The 27,739-nt window shown below is 35.6% G+C and overlaps 1 protein-coding gene across 5 annotated transcripts in view; it reads right to left on the reverse strand.

The window, feature by feature from the left end:
- The window catches only part of TASP1 (taspase 1), a 315,002-nt gene that overhangs the window by 124,563 nt on the left and 162,700 nt on the right, over nucleotides 1–27,739 (reverse strand). For 4 of the 5 annotated variants that reach the window (XM_072634476.1, XM_072634475.1, XM_072634474.1 and 1 more), the window contains one exon: nucleotides 21,642–21,720. The exons of the other annotated variant lie outside the window; for it this stretch is intronic. In XM_072634476.1, coding sequence (XP_072490577.1) covers nucleotides 21,642–21,720 — 79 coding nt within the window. The remainder of the gene's footprint in view (nucleotides 1–21,641; nucleotides 21,721–27,739) is intronic. 5 annotated transcript variants of the gene reach the window in all.

The raw sequence follows: 27,739 nt of genomic DNA on the forward strand, positions 1-27,739 counted from the left end.
AAGCAAAATAAACGAAAACTGAGGATATACAAGAAAAAATATATCAACTTTTTTTTGTGGTAGTAAGGAATAGGAAACTGAAAGGGTACCTATCTAACTGGGAAATGACTAAACAAGTTACGGTAGATTAATGTGATGGAATACTATTGGGCTACAGGAAATGATGAAGGGGATGATTTTAGAGAAACCTGGGAAAACCTGTATGAACTGCAGCAGAACAGAACCAGAACAACTGATACAATGACAACAATGTGACAAATGACTTTGAAATAATTAGGAACTCATATCAGTGTCATGACCAAAAACATTTTCAGAGGACAAATGATGATACATTTTACCCACCTCCCAATAGAGAAGGGAATCATTCCTGTGCAGAATGAGACATTTCTTTTTTGCAAATGGCTAACACACAGAAATGTATTTTGCTTGACAATACATATATTTGGGAAGGGTTTTACTTTTCTTTTGTTCTTGGGGGTAACTGAAGAGAAGGTGGATTTTTGCTGACTGAAAAAATACATAAAATATCTAGTAATTTTTTAAAAATAACCATATGGATGGGGGAAATAAAACCTCCAAAAGAAAAATACAAACTAAAACAACTTTGAGTTTTCCCCTTTCAGACATTAATTGGAAAATATGACAAAAAAGGGAAGGGTAAGATAATTGTTGGAGGGGATTCAAGAAGTCAGAGATACTAATCTACTGTCTTGGTGGAGCTGTGAATTGGTCCAGGCACCCTGGAAAGAAATTTGAAACTTTCCTGAAAAAGTCATAAAGTTGTGCATACTCTCAGCCTCAGAAATACCATTATTTCACATAAAGAGAAAAAAGAAAGGATCCATATTGCAAAAATTTTCATAGTGACATTTTTTGTTAGAGCAAAGAGGTATCTGAAGGATTGTCAAGTGGAAAAGGGATTTATTCTAAAGGCACAACTGGAAGAAGTTGCAAAAAGGTGAACTGACATGAAGAAAAGTATCTTAAAAGTCATAGCTCTACAAAAGTGGAAGGGGTTACCCCAATAAGTAGTTGGCTCCCTTATATTTTACTCCAAGCAGAGGGTATATTACCATGCATAGGAAAAGTGATATGGGGACTCCTTTCCTGAATGAGTTCCATCAGATGGCCACTAAGGTACCTTATGAATGTAAAAATCATGTGATTCTGATGCTGTAAAAAATGGGCAATATACAGAAAAACAACAATCTGCATGTGGTGTTGAGAAATTTTCAGCATCAAAGGAATGAATTAAAATGAGGTATGAAATATGTAGTGGATCTGGTGCTGATAAGCAGGAAATTATTCAAGTAGCATCATAAAACAAATAGGTCTTGCAACCATACTGTTTGGAACTGTTTTTAGGTAAGAAGTCATTCACAGAGTCTCATAGTTAAGATCTCCCATCTCTAGCAGCTTCTGGTTAGTTGGGGTTCAAGTTCAGACAATATAAAAGTCAATGGGGAGTCAAGTTTTTAAAATTCTCCAAAGCAACAGCTAATAGGACTTTTCAATCAAGTCAACAGGCATTTATTAAGCACTTATGTGTCAGGCACCATGCTAAGCACTAGGAATACAAAGAAAGGCAAAAACAATGTCAAAGATCTTACCGTGTAATGGGGGAGACGACATGCAATCAACTCTGTCCAAGCATGATATGTACAGGATAAATTGGAAGTAACCCAGAGGATTGCCCTAGCTTCCAGTGATTCCCTATTGCCTCCAAGATCAAATATAAAATATTCTATTTGACTGTTAAAGCTGCTCTAATATGGCTCCTTCTAATGTTTCCAGTCTTTTTACAATTTACTTCCCTGACATACTCTGGGATACAACACTTGCTGTGTTTCTTGCACAAGATACTCCATCTTTCAGCTGTGAGCATTTTCACTAGCTCTCCTTCCTGCCTGGAATGCTCTCTCTTCTCAGTTCTACTTCCTGATTTCCTGGGCTTCCTTCAGGATGCAGTTCCCAACTTTTACAAGAAGCTTTTCCCAGACCTCACTAGCCTTAGTGCCTCCCCTATAAAACTTGAAAATCTTGGAGTCTGGATCAAATCTAAGTCTTTTCTGATTCAAGGTCAGCATTATTACCAATTTGACAGGTAAGAATCAAAACTAACTTTTCTTTTTCTTTTAAACTTAATTAATTAATTTTGAGCTTTCAACATTCATTTCCACAAGATTTTGAATTCCAAATTTTCTCCCCATCTCTCTCCTCCCCCACCCCAAACACTGTGCATTCTGATTACCCTTTCCCCCAATCTTTCCTTCCTTCCATCACATCCCTTCCTTCCCTTGTCCCTATCTTCTCTCTTTTCTTGTAAGGCAAGATAGATTTCTATACCCCAATACCTGTATTTCTTATTTCCCAGCTGCATGCAAAAACAATTCTCAACATTCACTCCTTAAACTCTGAGTTCCAACTTCTTTCCCTTCCTGCCTCCCCACCCATCCCCACTGAGAAGGCAAGCAATTCAATTTAGGTTACATATGTGTAGTTTTGCTAAAGACTTCCATAATAGTCATGTTGTGAAAGTCTACTATATTTCCCTCCATCCTATCCTGCCCCTCTTTTGACTGTCCCTCCCCTAAAGTGTTTCCTTCTAATTACTCCCTCCTCCCATTTGCCTTCCATTCTATCATCCCTCTACCCAACTTATCCTCTTCTCCCCTACTTTCCTGTAGTGTAAGAGATTTTCATACCAAATTGAGTATGCAAGTTATTCACTCCTTAAGTCAAATGTGAGGAGAGTAGGCTTCACTTTTTCCCTATTACCTCCTCCATTTTCCCTTTCATTGAAAATGTTTTTTCTTGCCTCTTTCATGAGAGATAACCTGCCCCATTCCATTTCTCCCTTTCTCCTCCCAATATATTCCTCTCTCAACCTTTAATTTTACTTTTTTAGATATGATCCCTTCCTATTCAACTCATCCTATGTCCTCTGTCTATATGTATATAGTCCCTCCAGCTACCCAAATACTGAGAAAAGTCTCAAGAGTTACAAATATTGTCTTTCCGTGTAGGAATGTAAACAGTTCAACTTCAGCAAGTCCCTTAAGAGTTCTCTTTGCTGTTTACCTTTTCATGCTTCTCTTGATTCTTGTGTCTGAAAGTCAAATTTTCTATTCAGCTCTGGTCTTTTCACCAAGAATGCTTGAAAGTCCTCTATTTCATTGAAAGACCATTTTTTCCCCTGAAGTATTTACTCAGTTTTGCTGGGTAGGTGATTCTTGATTTTAATCCTATCTCCTTTGACCTCTGGACGATCATATTCCAAGCCCTTCCATCCCTTAATGTAGAAGCTGCTAGATCTTGTGTTAACCTGATTGTAGTTCCACAATACTCAAATTGTTTCTTCTGGCTACTTGCCATATTTTCTCCTTGGCCTGGGAACTCTGGAATTTGGCTACAATAGTCCTAGGAGTTGTTCTTTTTGGATCTCTTGCAGGAGGTGATTGGTGGATTCTTTCAATATTTATTTTGCCTTCTGGTTCTAGAATATCAGGGCAGTTTTCTTTGATAATTTCATGGAAGATAATGTCTGGCTCTTTTTTTGATCATGGCTTTCAGGTAATCCAATAATTTTTCAATTATCTCTCCTGGATATATTTTCTAGGTCAGTTGTTTTTTCAATGAGATATTTCACAGTCTTCAGTTTTTTCATTCTTTTGGTTTTGTTTTGTGATTTCTTGGTTTCGCATAAAGTCATTAGCCTCCATCTGTTCCATTCTAATTTTGAAAGAACTATTTTCTTCAGTGAGCTTTTGAACCTCCTTTTCCCTTTGGCTAATTCTGCTTTTTAAAGCATTCTTCTCCTCATTGGCTTTTTGAACTTCTTTTGCCATTTGGCTTAGTCTATTTTTAAAGGTATTATTTTCTTCAGCATTTTTTGGGTCTCCTTTAGCAAGCTGTTGACTTGTTTGTCATGATTTTCTTGCATCTCTCTAATTTTTCTTCCCAATTTTTCCTCCACCTCTCTTACTGGATTTTCAAAATCTTTTTTTGAGCTCTTCCATGGCCTAGTACCATTGCATATTTATTTTGGAGGTTTTGGATGGAGAAACCTTGACTTTGATGTCTTCCTTTGGTGGTAAACATTGTTCTTCCTCATCCAAAAGGATGGGAGAGAATACCTGTTCACCAAGAAAGTAACCTTCTATAGTCCTATTTTTTTTTTCCCTTTTTGGGGCATTTTTCCCAACCAGTTACTTGACTTTTGCATCCTTTGTCAAGAGTAGGGTATACTCTGGGGACTTGTAAGTTCTCAGTTCCTTCAAGGTGGCACAATCAAGGAAGAGGAGTTTGGTCCCCAGCCTGGCTTGCAGCTGAGATTCAGTTGCTCAATTCCCCCAGGGGCTTTAGCTGGGCTGGGGCTGCCATACCTCCCTACTGTTGCTGCCCTGCTGCTGCTGCCACTGCAGCCTGGGGCCTGGGCTAGGATATACTCTGGGGACCTGTACCTTCTCAGTTCCTCCAAGGTGGCACAATCAAGGGAGAGGGGTTACTCCTCTCCTGGCCTGTGCTCAGGTCTGGGAGCAACCACAAGCTTTTCTGTCCAGGATCTGTGAGCAGAATTTCTTCTCCAGAGGTTCTACCAGCTCCACCACACCAGCCAGTGCTTCTCCTCACCCCAGGGCTACCACTCAGGGCTGAGACTCAGATCATCTGCTGGATTCCTCCAGAGTTTTTAGGCCAAAGTCTCCAAAAATGGATGCTGCTGCTGCTGCTACCTGGAGCCAGGGCTAGGAGAGGACTTGCTCCCTTCTCACCCAGGTGAAAGAGCTTTCTCACTGACCTTTGAAGCTATCTTTGGCATTTGTGGGTTGAGGAATCTGGGAACTGCAGCTGTTGCCGGTGGCTCTCTGAAGCCTGCTGTGGTCCTGTCCATGCTGCATGGCCAAGGCTGGGCTGCCCAGAACTAACTTTTAAAAGACATATTCAAAAGTACCTTACCTTTAGTCACTTAATTTTCAATGATCTAGGATTGGAATCAAGTGACAAGCCCATCCTCCAGTAATATAAATTGCAATGTCTCAGCACCTTAACAGGCAAATTAATAAGCAGGTAGAGTAAAACGTAATATACACACACACACACACACACACACACACACACACACACATACATACATATATTCATATATACAAATATATAGGTATTTTATTTAATGTTAGCTACATATTTATAGCAAATATATTTATATAGCACATACATGTACATATGTATATATGTATGTATACAACCAGTGACATCATGGGGTAATGTCTTGACTTGTGTGTGAATTAGATTTAAAAGAAGCAGAATTGCACAAAATCTTCAGTCTCATTCTCTCTTCCAGAGTCTTTGAAGTCCAGTGATGAGATAAAAGTCAAGATGACTGGCGATGGCCCAGGACACAGCAGCTGACCTTGTTCTCTTTGATATCTGACCAAGCTGTAGGCACTCCACAGAACTTGCTTCAGCCACATTCACAGCTATTGGAACAAATTATTCTCATTCACCTATTATGCCATAGGAAATCTTCGCATGCTTAAGGTAGACACTGCCCTAACTCACCAATGAGTCTGAGATTTATTGGTTATCCTCAATCTGGGTTAGCCCATCTTCTGAGATGCTTTTACTGGGGTGTATCTGCTGTACATGCTATGACTTCTTGGAGCCACAGGTGAGAAGTGAATGGCATATGGACATGAAAGGTGGATAAGCAACCCTGAAAAGTATTCAGCAAGTCCTCACACCAGAAGTGGTACTCTTCCTGAATACCCCATATACTACATGTATGTATATAAGCTTATATGTAAACATAGCCTATATATATACATATATATGTACATACATATGTATGTGTATACATAGCCTAGAGATCAACCTTAAAGTTATGCCACCACATATCTAGGCTTGTCCTCAGATGACAAGCACATAGTTCATCACCAAACCTATATATAAAATAATTTCAGCTTTCTAAGATTCTACTACAGTTTATGCTTAAATGGCAAGGTTTTCAAGAATCCAGAGTTGTCTCCCCCTTCCAGTTTTATATAGCTTCACAACTATAAAGAAATATATACTTAATGCTGGTTAGAAGGCAGAGTCAAGATGGCAAAGGAGAGGCAACAACTCATCTGAACTCTCTTAATGTTTCCCTCCAAACAACTTTAAATCAATGCCTCAAATCTAATTCTGGAGTGGCAGAGCCAACAAAAAGTTGAGATGAGCCATTTTCCCAGTCCAAGACAACTTAGAAAGTTGGGAGTAGAAATCTGTGACACCAGAATGGGAATCAGCCTGGTGAGCAGCACCATGCCACAGCAACACCAGTAGCAGGCCATTAAAGGCAGCTTCAGAGTTCACAGACCAGAGATAATAAAGGGGTCAGACAAATGGTCAGAAATAGATTACAGGGAACCCTTTGCTGACATTGGGTGCAGGTTCTTGTTGCTCTGTCCATATGTATTTCTGGTTTGCAGTTCCAGGGAAAAGAGGAACACTAGTACATGTGGCCAAAGGAGATCAGCAGACCTGGTCTCAGCTCCAAGGCAGAAAGGATCACTAACACTTCAGAAGAGCAGGAGACCTAGTTACAGTTTCAATGCCAAGATAAGTGATAGCTCTTGCAATGGTAGGAGAGCAAGGTCTCTTTAAAAGTAGAGAAAACAGCACAGGTCAGGACAGCAACAACCACACTGCTCCTTCCACCATACTAGCTTGAAAGTACTAAAAACCTATAGAACTCCAGATTTAGCCTGAAAACAGTAGCAAGAAAAACCTGAAGCTGGAGACAGTGTCCCAGCCACCCTGGGAGCAAACTCAATTTTAAAATAAATTTAAAATAAAAAAAAAAGACTGGAAAAATGAATAAACAACAAAAAAAAGAATTTGAGCATTGAAAAGCTACCATAGTGACAGGGATGGTCAAGACACAAATTAAAATGACAACAAAGTCAAAACAGCTTACATCCAAAGCCTCAAAGGGGAGAAAAGTAAACTGGACAGAAGCCCAAAAGAATTCTTAGAAGAGTTTAAAAAGGATGTTAAAAATCAAATGAGAGATGTACAGGATAAGTTGGGAAAATAAATGAGAGTTTTGCAAGAAAATTATGATTAATAAATTGGTAAAAGAGGCACACACATACACACAAACAACAAAAAAAGGTATAAAGGAAATAGCACCTTAAAAAAACAGAATTAATCAAATGGCAAAAGAGGTACAAAAGCTCACTAAAGAAAAGAACTTCTTAAAAAAATAGAACTCAACAAGTGGAAGCTAATGATTTTAAAAGACATCAAGAAATAATAAAGTCAAAAGAATGAAAAAAATAGAAGAAAATGTGAAATATCTCATTGGAAAAGCTGATCTGGAAAACAGTTTGAGGAGAGATAACTAAAGAATTATTGTAGTACTTGAAAGCCACGATCAAAAAAATAGTCTAGATATAATATTTGAAAAAAAATTATCAAGGAAAATTTCTTAAATTTCTACATGAGAACATGACACTTGTAACTTGTAAGAACTTTATCATTATTAGGGAAATGAAAGAGGGTACATTTAGATGATTTAGGTGCAAGTTGACTATGATGAGATAGTCTCACAAATATATATATATTAGGGGGTGCGAAAAGGGTTGCACTGGGAAAAGTGATAAGAGAAAAAAACAATGGGGAAAATTATATCACATAAAAGAGGTACAGAAGGAAGTGCTTTCACAGTAGAGGGGAAAATGTAGTGTGGGAGACGTGAGGAACCTGGCAGGCAACACTCTCATTGGAATTGGTTCAGAAAGGGTATAACATACATACTCAATTGGGTATAGAAATCTATCTTATCAAACAGGGAAGAAGGGGAGAGCTTAAGGGGTGAGGGGATGCTGATAGAAGGGAGGACAGTTTAAATGAGGCAGTAGTCTGAAAGAAGCAAAACAGATTTTTCAGGAGGGAAAGGGCAAAATGACAGAGAGATAAAGATAAATAGGGAAAAAATAAGGAGGGGAAAAGCACAGTTAATAAGCACAACTGTATGTGAATGAGTTGAATGTGCCCACAAAAAAAAAAAAACAACAGAACCCAACAATTTGTTGTTTACAAGAAAAATACTTGAAACAGACCCACAAACACACACAATAAGGGGTTGTAGTAGAATCTATTAAGCCTCAGGTGAAGTAAAAAAAAAAAAAGGCAGGAAGAGCAGCAATGATCTCAGACAAAGCAAAAGTAGACTTAATTAAAACAGATAAGTAGGGAAATTATATCTTGCTAAAACAAACCATAGAAAATGAAGTACTATCAATTCTAAATGTATATGCACCAAATGGCATAGAATACAAATTCTGAAAAGAAAAGGTAAATGAAGACAGGAGGAAATAGACAATAAAATTATAGCATTGGGACACTTCAACTTTTCCCTCTCAGAAGTAAATAAATCTGACCATAAAATAAACAGGAAACAAGTTAAGGAGATGGATAGAATTTTAGAAATGTTAAACATGATAGACCTTGTGAAAAAAAAGTTGAATGGAAATAGAAAGGGATGCAACTTTTTCTCAGCTCTATGTTGCACCTACACAAAAACTGACCATGTATTAGAACATAAGAAAATCACAAACAATGGAAAAAAAGAAGATGTATTAAATGTATTTTTTTAGATCATAATGCAATAACATTCAATAAAAGGCCTGGGAAGTACAGATTAAAAATTAATTGGAAACTAAATAATCTAATGCTAAAGAACAAGTGGGGTGTCAAAGAACAAATCATAAAAAATACCCATTATTTCATCAAAGGGAATGGTACAATAAACCAAAATTTGTGGAATGCAGCAAATGGAGTGACTAGGGGAAAATTTATGCCTCCACTGCTTACATCAATAAAATGTAGAAAAAAACAGATCAATGAATTGGGTGTGCAATTTAAAAAAAAACTGGAAAAAGAACAAATTAAAATTAAATACCAAGTTGGAAATCTTGAAAATCAAAGAAGAGATTGGTAAAACTGAAAGCTAAAAAAAAAAAAAAACACCTCATTAAACTGATAAATGAAACTAAGGGATGGTTTTATGGTAGGGGTGGGGGAAATCAAGGAAATCGATATGCCATTCATTAATTTGATTATAAAAAAGAAAGAAAAAAACAAATTACCAGTATAAAAGCATGGCTTAATGCACCAGTAATGAAGATGAAATTAAATCAATTATTTGGAGCTATTTTGCCTAATTATATGCCAACAAATCTGACAATCTAAGTGAAATGGATGAGTAGTTACTAAAGTATAAATTGCCAAGATTAACAGAAGAGGAAACAGAATACTTAAATAAACCTATTTTTGAAAAAGAAATTGAACAAGCCATAAATGAGCACCCTAAAGAAAGATTCCCCAGGTCTGGATGGATGTACAACTGAATTCTGAGAGCAATTTGGAACTATGCCCAAAAGGGTTATAAAACTGTGTACACCCTTTGATCTAGCAATACCACTAATAGATGTGTATTTCAAAGAGATCAAAGAAAAAGGGAAAGGACCTATATGCACAAAAATTTTTATAGCATCTCCTTTTGGGGGAAAAGAATTGGAACGAAGGGGATGCTAATCAATTGAGGAATGGCTGAACAAATTGTGGTATCTGATTGTGATGGCACATTAAATAATGAGCAGGATGTGTTCAGAAAAACCTGGGAAGACTTATATGAACTGATGCAAAATGAATTCTACAGAGTCAGGAGGTCACTGTACACAATACAGAAATATTGTACAATGACTAGTTGTGAATGATTTAGTTATTCCCAGCAATACAATGATCCAAGAAAATTCTGAAGAACTCCTCATGATGAAAAATGCTATCTGCTTTCAGAGAGAGAACTGATGGAGTATGAACGCAGAATGAAACATACTTTTTTCACTTTCTTCATTTTTCTTGCTTTTTTTCTTTTTGCAGCATGGCTAATATGGAAATGTTTTGCATGTTTTCATGGGTATAAATGATAACACATTTCTTGCCTTCTCAGTAGATGGAGGGGGAATGGGAGGGAGAGAATTCAGAGCTCAATTTTTTTAAAAACTGCTAAAAATAAATAAATAACGTTTTTGTTTAGAAGAAAGGCTGGTTAGCTTAGGTAGTTAGAAGACAATGCTAATAAATCTCAGTTCATGAGTTCTACCAAAAGATGGGTCAATTAACTGTGCTTTGTTTTCATGGCCAAAGAATTTAACTTGAAATGTAGTCAGCTGCCCTTGTGTCACTGTCCACAAGAGGATTGAGGTAGAAGAATGTGAATGGATCAGTATGCATCTGTCACCACTAGAAAAAGCACATGCCCACTTCATAATGGCTATACAGAGTGGAAGAAAATGTTTTTAACCCCATGTGCTGATTATTAAAAAATTCTTCAAGAAATGTATATTACAAAATTGTTACTAGTGAGATATGCTGCTAAAAACAGAGCTTAATTTTAGGATTGCAGAATGAAGCTAATTGACTTGTCAATGTTAAACCATTTTATATTATGGGCATACAATATGGTTCATGTTGAAAAGAAATTTTAGTTTGTTGCAAATGAGTACTAGGTAATGACCTCATCTCCATGCAACAACTGTTTAAGAACTAAAGGAATACTCTCACTTCAATTCAAAAAGTTATTATGCACCTTTTAAGAGAAATAGGAGATACTTAATATTTAAAAAAAAAAACAACTAAGAACTTGGTAACTGGTCCTACTGCTTCCTGGCAAACAAAGGGAGAGAAATGGAAGCAGTGTCAGATTTTATATTCTTGGGCTCAAAGATGACTGCAGATGATGACTACATCTAGGAAATTAAAAGATGCTTGCTCCTTGGAAAGGAAGCTATAGTAAATCTGGGAAGCATACTAAAAAGCAGAGATATCACCTTGCTGTCAAAGGTCCATATATGGTTTTTCCAGTAGCAATGAATGGTTGTGAGAGTTGGACTGTAATGAAAGCTGAATACCACAGAATCAACGCTTTCAAACTACAGTTCTAGAGAATATTTTTGAGAGTCTCTTGGACAGCAATGAGATCAAATCAGTTAATACTTAAAGAAATTCAGGCTATTCATTGGAAGGTCAAATACTGAAGCAGAAGCTTAAATACTTTAGCCAAAAAATGAGAAGATGGAACTCACTGGAAAAGACCTTGATGATGGGAAAAATTTAAAGCAAAAGAAAAGGGGGATGGCAGAAAATGAGATGGATAGACAATATCATGGAAATGAGATGAACTTGGTAAAGCTTCAACAGATAGTGGAGGACAGAAGGATGTGGCATTGTGTAGTTCATGGGATCACAAAGAGTTTAACACGACTGACGAACTGAACAACAATAATAAAAAAGGTAATGGATGAGGTGTAAGGGATACAAGAAGAGAAATGACATTGTCCCTGCTCTTTAAAAGCTTACAATCAGCTGGGACAAAGGTATAACATGGACAGAATAATAAAATACATGACTGAATGTGACAGGGGAAACGAGTGCTAGGCAAATATGTTCCTAGATAATTTGAGAAGGTAGAAAACACATTTCTTGAGGAAGGTTTCCTGGAAGAGATGGCTGTTGAGCTTGACTTTGAATAAAGAAAAACCTAACAAATAGCAGGCAGGATGAGAAAGGAGTTCATTACAGGTATACAGGGAAGCCTACATGAATACAGAGAGACAGACTACAGCAGAGCAAGATTAATAGTTCATTTTGGCTGGTACAGAGTGTGTGAATGAGTATAATGTGAAAAAGAACTGGAAAGGCAAACTGGAAAAAGAATGCAAAGTATTTAAAATGTCAAGCTAAGGAACTTGTGTTTCATTCAAAATACAATAGGGAGCCACTGAAAATTTCTTAGAGTCATATACTGGAAGTCATTGCACCAGCTTGTACTTCAATTCTACCTGTCCATTTCAAGAGAAAGAAGTGGTACTGTAACTAAAAACACATCCAGACCATCCTTATCTTCTTATACCTGCAAATTTACAGACACAGGAGATCACCATGAAATTACCCTGAAGGTTTTATCTGCATGGGGTTTGTCGCTAAGCAATGGAGCTTTAAGCACTACGGATTTATATAGTAATTTACATGACTATATGTTAAACTAACACTTATTTTATTCTCTAAGTTTGGAAAAAATGCAGAGGGAAATTAATGCTGAAAATTTCCCTTGAAAATAATACACCATGACATGAACAGAAAACCCTGGAAATTTAAAGATAAAGTCCCTTTCATTTATATTTCCATGCCATATGTTAAAATATTCTATGATTTACTAATAATGATGGTGTGCGTTTAATAAGAGCAAGATACTGAAAATATAACAATGATCACCCTTTTACTTTGGTACACACAATTTTTCTAATTATTTTATAATAGCTTTATTTTGTTGGGTTTTTTTTTTATTTTTAAGTTGCTATTGGACTACATCTAATTATTCCTTCGGATGATCCCTGCACAGCACATTTTCAAGCTAATAGCATTTAGTCTGCCTACATGTGATTCTATAGGTAACAGAAGAAACCCAATGCTAAATCATAGATTGGTCTGTTATCAAGGCGATCCACCAAAACAATCTAGAAATGTAGCTACCAATTCATCCATACAAAAAAAAAAACCAGAGTTCTCCTAGCCCACTCAATCCTACATATTGGAGTGGTTAGTTCTTGGTGCTTCTTTGGAGCTATCAATAACATTTACAAATTCAGTGGTACTCTTGTCCCGTGAAAGATTCTGTTTCTACTGAAACTAGCAATGAAAGTCATAATGCTGGAATGAGACATGTAATTCAGCAAACAAGTGGCAAGAGCGCTCCCCAGCTTTCTTTACAGAACTTGTCTTACCTCTGCCATCAGAACGTCTGGCAAAGTAACAATATTTAACTTAGAAAGCCTTTCATAAGGATATTCTGCTGTGTCTAATAATATATGTACCAAAATGTTCAAACAGAAGCTTAAACAGTAGTTGTTTCATAGAAAACTAGGTACCTTACACATCAGAAAATGCCTAAGGGTATATAGAGTAAACATATATGAGTATGAAAGATACATATTTCTGGCATTCATGAAAAGAAGCATCCAACAGCTTGCCAACATTTGACATACTACGTATACTCAAAAAGAGATGAGTTATAACATGTATAACTTTCATAGCAACAAATTATCAATTTATAAAACTCAAAGTCAACATATTGTGCCTTACAGTCATTTAAGCTGGCAAGACTTAAAAGTACATACAAATCTGAAGTAATGCATTGGAAATATTTGATTTATGTTAAACAGTGCCATTAAATTTAAACATCCAACCTGCTGAACAAAGCAGCATCCCATTCTTTAGCCTTCTGATCAGTTTGCGTATATGCTTCCAATGTATACTGCCCAAGTAAATTCGATATAAAAAAATCACAAAGACCATTTAGTATCTTAAGAATAAGCTTTGTTTCAAGTAAAGCTCTTGAACAAGAACCACAATTAAAAAAAAAACTGGCACTCTCCTCTAAAAGGAAGCCATGTACCGAATAAGCCCTACATCTAACCAGAACCTTCTCCTGGGAGAACCAAGATGGCAAAGCAAGGAAGGCCTTCAGTTAAGTAAGGGCCTCTAAGCAGCGTGTCAGAAAGAAATTGTTTTTCTGCTTCTTTTGATGGGCTATGCTTTCAAGTCAGGAAATTAGAAACAGGTGTGCCAAAGGGCACACACGTCCTTGCTCCACACTGAAAAACACGCGTTTTCAATTTTCAAACATGAAAGGGACTCCTGTTGAATGAAAGGAGAAATGAAAATCCGGCTCTGCTTCTGCAAGCCATATGAAGAAAGCTTAAGAAATCTCTGACAAGTTTCTCGACTTACTCTCTATCCAAGTGACATCAGGTACAGCTTCCCAATAGGGAAGGAAAGGCATTCCTTTGAGTGAGGACAACCAAAAAGAAAATTACACTCAAGATGACAGCGTCAGCATTTTCATCTAACTTCTTCCTGTGCTTCTGGTTTTACTGTATTTTATTTTACCATGTGTTGTTCAGTTAAAATATTTTCCTTTTCTTCAAAATAAATGAGAAGTTACATGTATTAAAAAATGCACATGATGTCTCATAATTTTGCACAAAATGTTCACCGCACTTTATCAGGAGTTTCCAATGTCATGCAAAGGGGTAGTGTACTTTTTTCATTTACCTTAAATTTTCAAGAATATTTGGGGGTAGGTGTGCTACTGTTAATACAATAGTCATTAAATGCTGGGGAGCTGATAGCTGCCTATAAGCCTTTGCAGGACAGGGACAACCCATCAGAAGAGAGAGGTGACTTCCAACTGCTTCATCTGACTTCAAGATTGACCATTGTCTATCTTCATCAAGAAAAGGAGAGGGGAAAGGTATATTTCCACTACGGATTTCTTAGTTGAACAATGGCAAAGAGACCGAAATACAGGTTGGCCAGCCTTTTGGAAAATCCTGGTTAACAATGCTAAAAAGAGTTCAGTATTGGTCAGGAAACTTTATAACTGACTGAATATGTTACTATAAAACTAATTAGGATCACAGACTGTAAGCTCTCTGAGGGTAGATACCACACCTTATACTTTTCTTGATCATCCACCATTCATGACGCACAGAAAACAGTAGTATTGGAATGAATGACTGATCATGAAAATAATTTAAAGAGTTCTTTTATACAAAAACTATAAATCTGAATTCAATTTCTGTACAAAAAAACCCATAAAAATACATTTTTGATATTTAATAACAAAAGAAAATAACATGTTGAATCAGCCTGTTAAGGAAATGATTTCATACATTTCTGAATTTGAATGTCCCATGTATTTATTTTGAAATGCAGTAAATGTCAGCTAATTAGAAAGCAGTAAATAATGTATTAATAGTTCATCAGATAGGAAGTGACCTTCAGTTATACTCAGTGATACCATCTGGGCAGAAATCATGTCTTACTGTCACAATTATTTTAGTTCTGAGAAGCTGTCAGTATACATGCTGTATCTGTAAAGGGACAATTTTCCAACAACCATATGATGAGTCCAAAAAAACCAAAGGCCTTTGAAATGACATGTCTACAAATGTGGCATTTTATCTCCTCATATTTGGGAACGATAATCCTCAGAAAGATTTTTTAAAGCATCATCCAAAAGTTTCTGACTCTGCAAGTTCTACCTCATTTTATTTCAACCTAACTGGTTGCTGCTTAAACAGAATACTCTATGTATCTGGGTAGTTTAGAAACATTACAGAAATTGTTTCTTTTACACGGAAAAGAAGCTTCTGTAAAGCAAAAGGCAAAACATTTTCTTTGGAATCAGCCATGTAAGTGGGAGGAAAAGGCAAAAAGAAGACATAAGTCCAGTTTCCCTACTGTTCCATTTTCTCACCTAAACCAATGGAAAAATAATTACCTCAGATGTCTGTATAGGACACAGAAGTATCTAGTAATCATAAAGTGAAATTTAAAAGGTATCTGTTATTTCACTTGAATTGTCAGTTTGAAGCTTGTTCTATTGTCATTTAAAAGTAAGATTTGATCCTGACTTCTTCAAATGCTTAGCCACAAAGAAGTGGCTTCTTCATCATACAAGTAATGACATCATTGGATTATGCATTCTGTTAGTCAATAAGTATTTATTCAGAAGTATTTTAAACACAAAAGGAAATATTACCACAAAACTTAGAATGCTTTAAAACTTATACAAGTCATGAGTGGGGTAAGGATAGAGCATTTCAAAGTTGGAAGGGACCTTAGGTACTTAGTCCATCAAATGCCAGGGAAAAAACCAACAACTTTCTACTACATGTCTGAAAAGTGGTCATCCCAATTTTGCTTGAGGAACTCCAATGAATTCTATGATTCAGTGACTGTCAATGGAAACAGCCCACTCCACTTTTGGAAAGCTTGAATTATCAGGAAGTTTTTCCCAATGTTAAGCCTAAATTTGCCTCTTTAAAAAAAAAAAATCCACCCATTGCTTGTAGTTCTGCCCTCTAGAGCCAAACAGAATACGTCTAATCTCTCTTCCACATGACAGCACTTCAAATAACTGAAGACAGTGATCATTTCTCCCTAAAGTCTTCTTCAGGCTAAAACTTCCAAGTTCCTTCAACCAAATGTCATTTGGCAGCCAACACCTCTATCTGGCCATTCTACAGGTATCTCAACACAATACATCTCAAATTGAACTCATTATCTTAACTCATCCTTCAAACTTTTCTGTTCCTACTGAGGGTACCACTAACTTTCCAATTCCTCTAGCTTGAAATTTTGGAATCACATTTAACTTTTCATTTTCTTTCACCCCTTCCCCCATTCCATATCCAAACACTTGCCAAACTGTATTGACTGAGTGACTAGAATAGCTCTCATATCCATCTCCTTCTCTTTACTTGAACAATCACCACCTTAGTTCAGGACTGCATCACCTCTAGTCTGCTTTATTGCAATAGCTTCCATACAGCTAACAAAATAATCTTCCTAAAAGCACAGATCTAATCATACTGCTGCTCTACCCATGAATATTAAATGGCTTACTATATCTTATAAAAGAAAATACAAATTATTCTAGCTGACAAAGTCATTTAGATGATGTAGAGAAAAGAATGCTGCATTTGGGTACTGAATGCAGAATAATGTATAAAGGTCTGAATTTGAAGTCATAAGACCCAAGTCAAATCCTGGTTTTGACCATTAATATCTGAGCAATCATAGCAAAGTCATTGAATGTCTTCCATCCTCAATTTCCTCATGTATAAAATAATGGAATTAGCCTAGGTGATCCCTAAGATATTTTCAAGCTATATTTTCAGATTCATTCCTGGAAAGTACTAGAGGATGACTCTGTTTCTTCTGAAGTTTCCCGTAATTGACCATTCTGTCTCTTACCTCCCTAACTTTACATAAGCTGAACCTGTGCCTGAAATGTAACTCCATCCTCATCTGGGACTCTTGAAATCTCAAACTTTCTTCAAGGAGCAGCTCAGGTACTATTGTCTTAAAAAGACTTTTCCTAATTTTTTCCAGTTTAACAACTCTATCCATCCAGAAATTTCTTTGTATTTGCTTTGAATATACTCTAATACATAAGTATGTACCCATTATTACAACTTTCCCCAAAGGAATATACTTAAGGACAGGGTTGATTTTTCGCTTTGTTTTTGTATTCTCGTGGCTAACACAGTTCTTCAGGGGAACAAAGAAGGCTTAATAAATCTTTGTGAATTAAGTTCAGCTGAATTTTGAGGCCCTTTACTATCTTGTTTGCTTGTTATGTAGCTTTGGAAAACAGAGATGATCATAGCTCAGATTTAGTTCAACCCCTTTAACATATATAACAAGTACTCATCCTACCTTCGAAGAAGTGGAAGGAATCTAACTAACTCCCAAGACAGTCTATTCTACTCTTGGATATTTCTAATCACTTCATAGAGTTTGACTATCAAGTCTAAATATAGTCTTTATAACTAACATCACCGTTCTAAGTTCAGTCCCTGGCACAAATCTAATCTATCTTTCACATCACATCCCTTCAGATATTTGCAGATACCTATCAGATTGAAACTTGCTTAATTTTCTATTTTAAATATCCACAACTGCTTTAAAGGATCTTAACATGCCAAGAACCTGACACCTTCACCATCTTGGTTGATGGTTTTCTGTAGTTTATCCATGTCCTTGCTGAAATATGACATTCAGAACTAAAAGCAATGACCTAGATATGGTTTGATTAAAAATAATAATAACTAGCATTTATATAGCACCTACTATATGCCATACACTCTAAGTGTGTAATGAGTATTATCTCGTTTGATCCTTTCAAATACTCTGCAAAGATAGGTGCTGTTAGTATCCCCATTTTACAAATGAGGAAACTGAGGCAGATAACAGTTGAGTGACTTGCTCAGGGTCACTTGTCTGAGGTCAAATTTGAACTCAGGTTTCTAATTCCAAGCCTAGCAAATCTATCCTTGTAGCTTCTATCTAAACAAATTTGCATACAAAAGGACTAATCCATCCTTATTCTCAATACAGCTAAAGAAACAAGCTTTCTCACTTGCCATATCATACTGTGGACTTAGATTAAGATTGCAGTACACAGAGACAACCAGAATGTTTTCAAAAGAAAATAACCAAAAGAATGTTCTTCCCCTTCTCCACTGTATCTGTATGTTCATTTTTTTTCCAACCCAAGTCTAAGATTTTTTTTTTTAACCTATTAAATTTGCAAGTGGTTTTTCACATCAGTAACGACTATTCTTTGAGCCATTTAATATAAGGCCACATTAAGTCACATTCTGGAAACTAGCAGAATTTCCTGGTACATAAAAAGGTCTAGAATTATAGTTTTCTGGTTTAAGATTAGCAAAGGGAGAGAATATGAAAGGAGAACCAAGTGTTTAAAGTGTAACCCTAGCCAGTCACAATTCTCTAATTTTTAATTCTACCAGTAGTATTTAGGTAGGAAAAAGAAATCTTCCACACTCCTGTAAAGAATGCAAAAAGGGAAACAAGTACAAGATTAAATATCCTAAGTATTTTGTTCAAAGTGACTGCCAATATTATAGCTAAGAATAAAATCCATAAATCTCAACTTCTAGCCATCTGATTTAATTAATTAAGATTACACTAAGTGAGAAGTCATTATATATTTGGCTAAGAAGCTACATGATAGAGGAGAAAGACAGCTGGATCTTGAATCAAAAAACTGAATTTCAATACTGACTCTGGCACTTACTAGCTATGTGGTCTCGATCAAATAATTTACTCTTGGTGCATGTCAGTTTTCTCTTCTGTAAAATAGGGATAATAACTTCCATTAGCTGCATGACATAGTGGTAAAAGAACTGGACTTGCAAAGAGGAATAAGAATTCAAATCCTGCCTCAGATACCAGCTATGACCCTGGGCTAGGCACTAAACCTGTCTGTGCCTCAATTTCCTCAGACAGAAAATAAGGAGGTTGGACTCAATGGCCTATAAGATCTCTTCCAACTCTCAAACTATGATGCTATGATTTAGGAAACCTAAGCTCAGATTTGACCTCAGACACCTACCTGCGATGTGACCCTGAGCAAGTTATGTAAGCGTTGTCTGCCTCAATTTCATCAATTATAAATTTTCAATATTTTTTTGTGAGGAAAGCGTTGTGCAAACCTTAATACACTATGCAACGGTGAATCATCACCTAATCATCATCACCTAACCTTCAAATAAAAGGCTATATGATACAGTAGATAGAAATCAGGCTTTGGAGTGAGAAAGACTTGGGTTCACATCTTGCCTGTGAGGCATACCAGCCATGAGAACCTGGGTCAGCTACTTAACATCTCCAGACTACTAGGCAGCTCTCTAAGATGAGTTGCCAATCTGCACTAATGAGGGGATTACTTCAATGTTAGTTTCCCACACAAATGAAATATAGGTCCCACCCTCCAAAATTACAAAACATCATTACAACAAAATAAAATTCCATATGGTAAGATAAACTAAGAACATTTCTGAGAATATATAGAGATGTGTGTATTATGTATATAAAATTTTATCATATTACATACATACATAATTTTATGTGTTATAATTACAATTATAGTATATTTTTAATATACATATATAATTTTAAGAGGCATGTGTTCCCTCAAATCAAGGAAATTTGCTCTACCAATGTAGATCACCAACTACTCTGCAATTTAGATATCCTGGTGCATTAAGAGATCATGTGAACTTGACCAAGGTCACACAGTCAGCGTGGACTTGTAGAACAGATTGGACTTTGAGGTTTTAGTCATGTTTTCCTGATTAGGAATCAAGGTCTCAAAAAACGATGTTACAATGTCTAGAAATTTATTAGAGTAAAATTTAGTGCATGCTTATAACCCTTTATATAATTCTATATATTTTCTATAAAAACATTCTACCATATATTTGGCATGATCAATATTAATTCTGTATTATTTTCTTACTGACCCTATTTACAATTAATTGCTTTTGTCCTACAGTTGCCAAAGTAATGGTTCTCTGTATCTGAACTTGTTTCAGAATTCAGTTGGTCTGTAATAGATTAAGTTTAAAAATCCAGCTTTCCTGCATATCACTGATCTATTCTAGCCTTAAGGAATTTAACCAACCTTGGGAGATGTGTGTAAATTCAAGAGAGTCAGGCATAGTATCTTTACACTACCAAGCTACCTTTGAAGGATGTCTGGTTTTCTATCCAAGGGGTCTGGTCCATGATCTCTAAACTTTGCAGCTGCACTCAAATAATGAGTACTTCTTAGTCTCATAAGGAAAAAAGGAGGAGAGTGGATTTACTGCTAGCTCCCATTAATAAACTTTCAACCAATCATGTTGTTGACTGCGCCTCAGCTCTGTAATCAGGCATGTTGCCCTCAGTCCCATGATGTTATTTACCATATTGTTCTTGGTTCTATACTCCCCAAAGCCTACAGTTATGTATCTACTTGGGGTCTTTGGCATGAAGGGAAGCAAACCACTGACCTATTTGTGCGTGCCCCTCCTAATACATGTTATCTTGTTCAGAGAATCACTTCAGTTTACCCTATTGTTAAGTTTTAATCACAACATATTCTTTCCTGTGGTCCTCCTAACAGTGTTGCTAAAATTGCAAAGTAGCAATAGCCTCTTGTGATCTAAACAAGGAAAATAAAAAACATAGGCAATTAATGATTTGGGAAAAGTCACACAATGGTAGAATTAGGAATAAAATTTAGTGGTCTTCTATCCCCTACATAATCTAGTACATCCTCATCCATACCACACTCCATACCTAAATGGCCTAAAGAAATCAATTAAAATTCTTAAAAGAAATCTTCACTTCAAGACTGCTTAGCTTGTCAAGTTTTCAGTAAAACTAATCAAATTAACTAAGCTTATCAATTACTCATTAATCCAAAATGAATTTTTCTGGAATGTCATAATTATCTGGGGATAGCAATAATAGTAAAGATTTCTTCATTATTAACACAAGACAAAAGTATTTATCAAAAATGAATTTAGATTCCAACCATTTGTCAACTAAGAAGTTTTACTTTATTTTTTATTATTTTATCCTTTATCTTTTTTGCTTGTTTCTTTTCACTTTTTTACTTTATTATTTTTACTTATATCATACATATTTTCTGGGTTTTTTTTTAAATTTCCATTTAAGCATTTCCCATAATCTATGAAAAAAATGGAATTTCAGCAATAGTTGTCTTTATCATTCAAGGAATCATATATTTAGCACTAAAACCGTCTTCAAACAAATTTCCTCAGGAAATCTGCTACTCCATTTTGTAAAAGACTGTCATTTTAAAAATAATTTTCTATCTAACATATGACACTATCAATTGAATTAAGTTACTCAAAAAGGAGTGGTCAGTAAAATTCTATTCCACTTTCCATTAAATACACTTGAAACAAAATTAAGGTTGCTGGGGGGAGGGAGGAATCTAATTTTGGAAGTTTTAACCTGTGTAAAACTCAGTGACCCTTAAAAGGCCACAAATATCAAAAATGTCTGGCAAGCCTACTTGCAATGAGCATGATTCATTTCCAGTCTTTCTGCAATACCCAGTCCTTAATACAAAAATGAATCTGTTTCAGTCATTTAAAAAGGCAAAGTTGAATAACAAGGAAAATGATCATGAAAGCAGTAAATACCTGAGGTACTCACAGCTGTGGAGTAAGGATTTTGAACTCCAGTATTTTCAGCCCAACAACCACATCCATAAAGAGCAGCCTGGAGCAAGGGGGGAAAAGGAAAAAGATATATCTGAATTTCTAAAGTTATAATTAACTATGAGTCTTTAGCAGTTTAATGGGGGGAAGTAGGGACACACTTATCTGAAAAGAACTTGGTTACATTGTTCAGAGTATTTTTTTCCATAACTAACAGTAACTGTGATAACAACATGCGTTGTAAAATACCTGGCCAGTTCCAATCTAAAAACCAATTTAAGAAATGCACATTCTTGAATAGTCTACATATCTAATCTATAAATTATTCAAAGAACAACACAAGTAGATTTCATATTTCCTGTCAGCAATTAGCCTCCCTTAAATGGAGAATACTATTTTATTTTCTTGAGATAAACTAAATTAGAAACTTATCTATACCCTTTATCACCATAGCTATCCATAGCTATGGACCTTTTCCAGGTTTATTATATGTTTACAAAATTATAGCTGTCAGTAAAACTATATCCAAGTTCTGACTAAAATCAATTCCATAAGAATTTACTGAATAACTAATGCCCTGTCACTTGCCTCTGGAAGTGTTGCAGCCCCTTTCTCCTCAGCAGCCATAGCTACTAAAGACCTAGAAAAGAAAGTTCTCACCAAAATCTTTGTTGCTGTCAAAAGGTTCAGTTGCAGAATCTGATATGGTTTTATCCATGGAAATGACATTAAAGCAGATACATTATTACCTGCTTTGTCCCTACACCCATAAGGAACCCCTGGACCTTTCCATCTAATGTGCAGCTGAGATTCCCAAATGATTTGTCCCCTCCCCTGACCAGTGAAATGCAAGCTCCCTGAAAAAAAGGATTGTCTTACTTTTCTATTTGTAGACTCAGAGTTTAGAGTAGCACTTTGCACATCCTTAGTACTTAATTAGTACAGATTTCAAGTTGTTAGGGAACTTAAAGATCATCTTCTGCAAGGCCTCCATTTTATAGATGCAGAAACCGAGGTGTAAAGAAGTATACCAGAGTAATGTAATAGGATTTAAATTCAGATCATCTGGCTCCAAATCCACTTAGACTATACCAAGCTACCTTTCCACTGCTTTGGAAAAAATATTCATGAGCATCAACAAGTAAGAATACATAGGATATCATGATTTTATATAAAAACATGATAATACTTGCTCTCTTTCCAATACTGTTCCTATCATAATTTATGAGAAAAGTTAAAGTTGCTTTTTGGTCAATAGGCTGATCTTTCCAGAGAATAATCCATAATTTCTAGATCCTTTTCTTAAGTCATAACTGATGACTACAAATATAGTTTGGATTATGGTTCACCAAATGCTTTATCATGAACACAGTGAAGTTTCTCTGTTCCCTTCTTGTCACTGACATAGTTTAATAAGATCCAGCAAATTTTCATGAGTGAAAGACTGGCAATTCAGGGGACACTTTCCTTCAGACCATTTATAAAAATACTAAATGCTGCCACTTCCAATACCTGAAGAAACTTAATTTATCAAGTAAGTGTCTAGTTATTCATATCTTTTACATTTTGTCTCTGAGTATGTCCCTATCCATTTCTATCAGTCCTACAAGAACTCAGTCACAGGCAGTTGCAATCATAACTGTATGAAACTGGGTGGGCTGAGCTAATGGCACAGTCAAGAAGCAGTCAGGGTTCCCCTCTCCCAATCACCTCTGTATATCAAGTGAGAAGGAACAACCTTCTGGGTAGCACAACAGTTTCCCCATTACTGGCTGTGTCAAGAAAGTTAAAGAAATTATTAATAAAAATAAAATAATATCAAAATAAGGAACTAGAGCAAAATCAAAGGCATAGCAACTAAAAGAACAGAAGAAAAAGTGAGGTAAGACAAATTAAATATTTTTGAGTTAAAATTATCTGATTAATGACTTTTCAATGAGGCACATGTAAATCTTACTGTGTTTAGAAAAACTAAGTACTTGAACTATCAATATGGTTTTTTTAAACAACTAGTCTTTTGTGAGTCTTCAGTCCCAAAGAGTATTTTAACAACGTCTTTTTGTCACTTCAGCATGTAAATAAGAACTTCACCCTTACATTTAATGTTGAATTTTCATTTAATTCTACTTCTTTACTTACAAGTCAATGGTAATTTTTCATATTTTTAAGACAATTTGTCATACATTAGGTCACAAATTTCACTTAACTATCCAACATATTCACTATTTTTCTCTGGACTCTCCTAATTTTCCAACTCTCTCAATTTGTAAATCCTCCAAATTTAACCCCCCCCCACACACACACACAATAGTCATACAACATATTACATTCAATCAGTTTAAGATTAATTTTTTCAATGGAATTCCAAACATCATGGCAGAATACTACCCAGATTATTTATTCATACAAGAATGATCCAGAATCATTTTTATCCTAAATGTTGAACAAAAAGAAATTCCAAAGTGAAAAAGAACGAAAATTTATTAAATGACTAGGTTTCTATCAGTTTTTACTGTCTTGCTCTGCCACAGCACCTAAACCCTGATCTAGATAAATTTAATAAACTTTTTAAGTTCTTCTGACTTGAAACTTAACAAACACATAATGCTATTGTATGGGAAAATACTAACAGCATCTCATTAAACCATGACTGTAAATGAAATTGAAAGCATTTCACTTCAGTGAGAGCATGAATCTTTACAGATCTCCAAATAAGAGTCAGAAATTAATTATCATTTTTTACAAGGCAGGAAAAGCAGAGGCTTGTCTGTGACTATAAATTGAAGACCAAGCTAGAAAGGGAGCTTGAGTCATCCCAAACATATTCTCCATGTATGACATCACACTGTGTTTAAAAAGCTAGCAATCAACAGGATGAAGTTATGTGTTTATATGAAATCAGCTGTTTTCAGACTTCAATGACATAGTAAATTGGGGATACCAAGAAATGCCTTACGTTTAACAGTCTGAAAAAGAGAAGTAAAGAAGTCTAAAACAACTTTGGAATTACAGATAAATATACACTATTGTGAACTTTAAAAAAAAACCCACCCCAAATTGTTTTATTAGGACAATTCCTGGCTCCTGGAGATGAAACAGAACTGGTTCAAGATCCTTTCAAGTAAAAGAAGGTATCTATCCCATAATAAAAGGATCTTAGCATAGGAAGGTGAGACCACCTAGTGCAACCTTTCACTGAATAAGATCCCAATCTGCAGTTAATAAAGGGCATACAGGATTTTCTTAAAGTGAGGGGAAAGCTGTCATGCTCTAGCATGTACTCTATCTCATTTTTAGATAACTCTAATCGTTAGGAAGGTAATAGGAACCAAAGTAAATGATCAAGAAGTTTTTAAAAACTTCAGTGGGGTCAAAAGACATGGGTGAAAAGCCTATGAATATTTCTTTCAACACTGAAAGGCGCACTCCCAAAGGACTGAGGGTCTTAACAGATTTTTTACCTTTAAAAAAAATGCATGAGGCTTATTTAGTCTGGGAAGTGCTGATATAAGGAATTTTAGAATATCATTTCAGAGTTTATATATTGGGGTAGTTGTACTTCTTTGTAAATTCAGAAGTTCTGGATTCAAAAGGTCCTAGAATGCTCACCTAGACTGAAGAAGACTTGGGTCTGAATTAAAAATGAGATTTCCCTGAACTTCCCCCCTCAAAGAACAAAGCAAAGCTGACAGGGTGACAAAATGTTGAATATGTTTTGTGTTCCAAAGTAACAAGAAACAGCAAGTCATGAAATATTGAGTCATCTTGCCTTACAGTGTTCATGATCAGTATAAGCAAAATAAGCTTCCTGAAGAATGTGGTAACCTCTGTCAGAAAAGATGAAGACACAGAGAAAATATACAAAGAATTTAACAAATTCCTTCAAGTCAAATCAAAATGTAGCTTGATATCCAATGACTAGAATTCAAAATTAAAGCTTCTTATCTGTCTCTGTTCCTGATTCTTTCTCCAACAGAAGCCAGCAGCCTTCTTACCCTAGAAGATCACATCCCTGCAACCCCTTCTTTTGACTGGAAAACTTTCTGGAGCCTCCATTTTAAGGAAAGTTTCCAAGTCATCCAGACTCACTCCTATACTGTTCTATGGGATGTAGACTCTGAATCTCCCCATTTCTTTCATGGATCCACCATTCCCTTGTTCAAGTACATTTTTCCTTATCTCCCCACCTCTACTTTTCTGCTTACTTTGTGGATATTATATTGCCCATTAGAATGTAAGCTCCCTAAGGACAATGACTTTCACTTGACTTGTGTTCTTATTCCCAGCACTTAGCATGGTAACTATCACATAGTAAGCCCATAATAAATGCTTACTAACTTGACTTGACAAGGGAAGATAATGAAAAATACATTGGAACATATGTTTAAGGATTAAGAAATGTATGAGGCCAGAGGCTCATATAATGGTAAGAAATCTCACACTAGTAAATCATAAATACTTTCTTCAAGAAGAAAACTGAGAGTCTGAATGATTTCTCAGGTACCAATAACATTTTATGACTAAAAATTCTATGCAAAATAACAATTTCTACCACAAATAACTTAATAAATCAGTAAAGATACATGCACTTTGCTTCAGACATCTCACAAAACTCAATTATAAACTAATATCATTATTTTTCCATCTTTCTGTGAATAACAAATTTTTAACCAATTTTCCCCTATTTTCCCTTTAATATTGTTCGTATATTTTATTACAGATATGAATTCTCATTTCATATGGAAGTCCTTCCTAAGTTTTACTACTTCCACAATACTTTCAAAATTAGTTCTTTTCAAAACTGAACTCTGAGTAATGGGGGGAAAAATAAAGACCTCAGAAGTCTACTTGGAACCCAATAGGGTTAAAAAGGGAAGTTTCACACACATACACACACCCTTATAATTTATCTTTCTAAATTATATGTCTTTTATGTATTGTTTTGATTTGTTACTCTTCTGCAGGTCTGAGATATTGTAGAAGGAAAGGAATGAAGGCAAATTCTTGATATTAGGATAAAAGAAATACAGCTTGGTGCATTTCTTTACTTTCCATTCAACTCACCAGTCAGTCCATAAGCATTTGTTAAGTACCTACTATGTGCCAGGTACTGTGCTAGGGATTCAAAGAAAGACAAAAGATACTACCTGACCTTGAGAAGGTCACACAATCTAGTGAGGGAAACAGCAAACAAACAACTTTGTACAAACGAGCTGTATACAGAATAAATAGGAAATAACTAAGATGGAAAGCATTAGATTTAAGAGGGATTGGGAAAGGTTTACTGTATAAGAAAAATCAATTGCACAATCTCAGAATAAGGAACCTCAGAGGGTCTTTGGTGCAGTCCAAACCTGAATAAGAATCTACAGTACAACATACAAAACAAGTCCATATCTAGTTTTCACTTGAAGGCATATACTCAAAGATGGTCAATAAAAAAGTTCCATTTATACCAAAATTTTCACAGAAGTCTTCTTTGTGGTAGCAGACAACCAGATACAATGTAAGTATCAAATGATTGGATAATTCATGAAAATTTTGCATTTCTGGTATACTAATGGATTGGAACATACTGTACTGAAAGAAATGATTAATGTGAGATATTCAGAGAAATTTGTAAAGATCTGAATGAAATGATAAAGAGGGACAAAAGAAGCCAAAGAAAACAATATACACTGTAATTTCAATAATGTAAATTAAAAAAAAAGTACAAGGCAATTGAATTCCTATCAAATGCAATGAATAATCGTAATTGCAAAGAAGAGAGTGGGATATATAAACCTCCCCTCAGCAGAGAAGTGGGTGAGAGGGGGCCAGCTATGGGTGTTTCATGTGTAAGTTATATGTTGAGGGAGATGTCTAAGGAAATGATTATTTCAATAAGGATTAAAACTGACCTCTGGTGAGGAAGAACAGACTCTTCAGAGCATGAAGAGAAGATGGCTGGCGTGCGTCCTGAGGCACCCATTTCACTTTGAAAAAAAACACTTCTACTAGTTTTGCAGCCATGCTCAACCAGTACAAGTCTATCTTCTTCATGAAATAACTCTTCCAATACTTGATAACAGCTGTCCTGT

Source organism: Notamacropus eugenii, chromosome 1 (genome assembly GCF_028372415.1).
Source record: "Notamacropus eugenii isolate mMacEug1 chromosome 1, mMacEug1.pri_v2, whole genome shotgun sequence".
NCBI lineage: Eukaryota > Metazoa > Chordata > Mammalia > Diprotodontia > Macropodidae > Notamacropus > Notamacropus eugenii.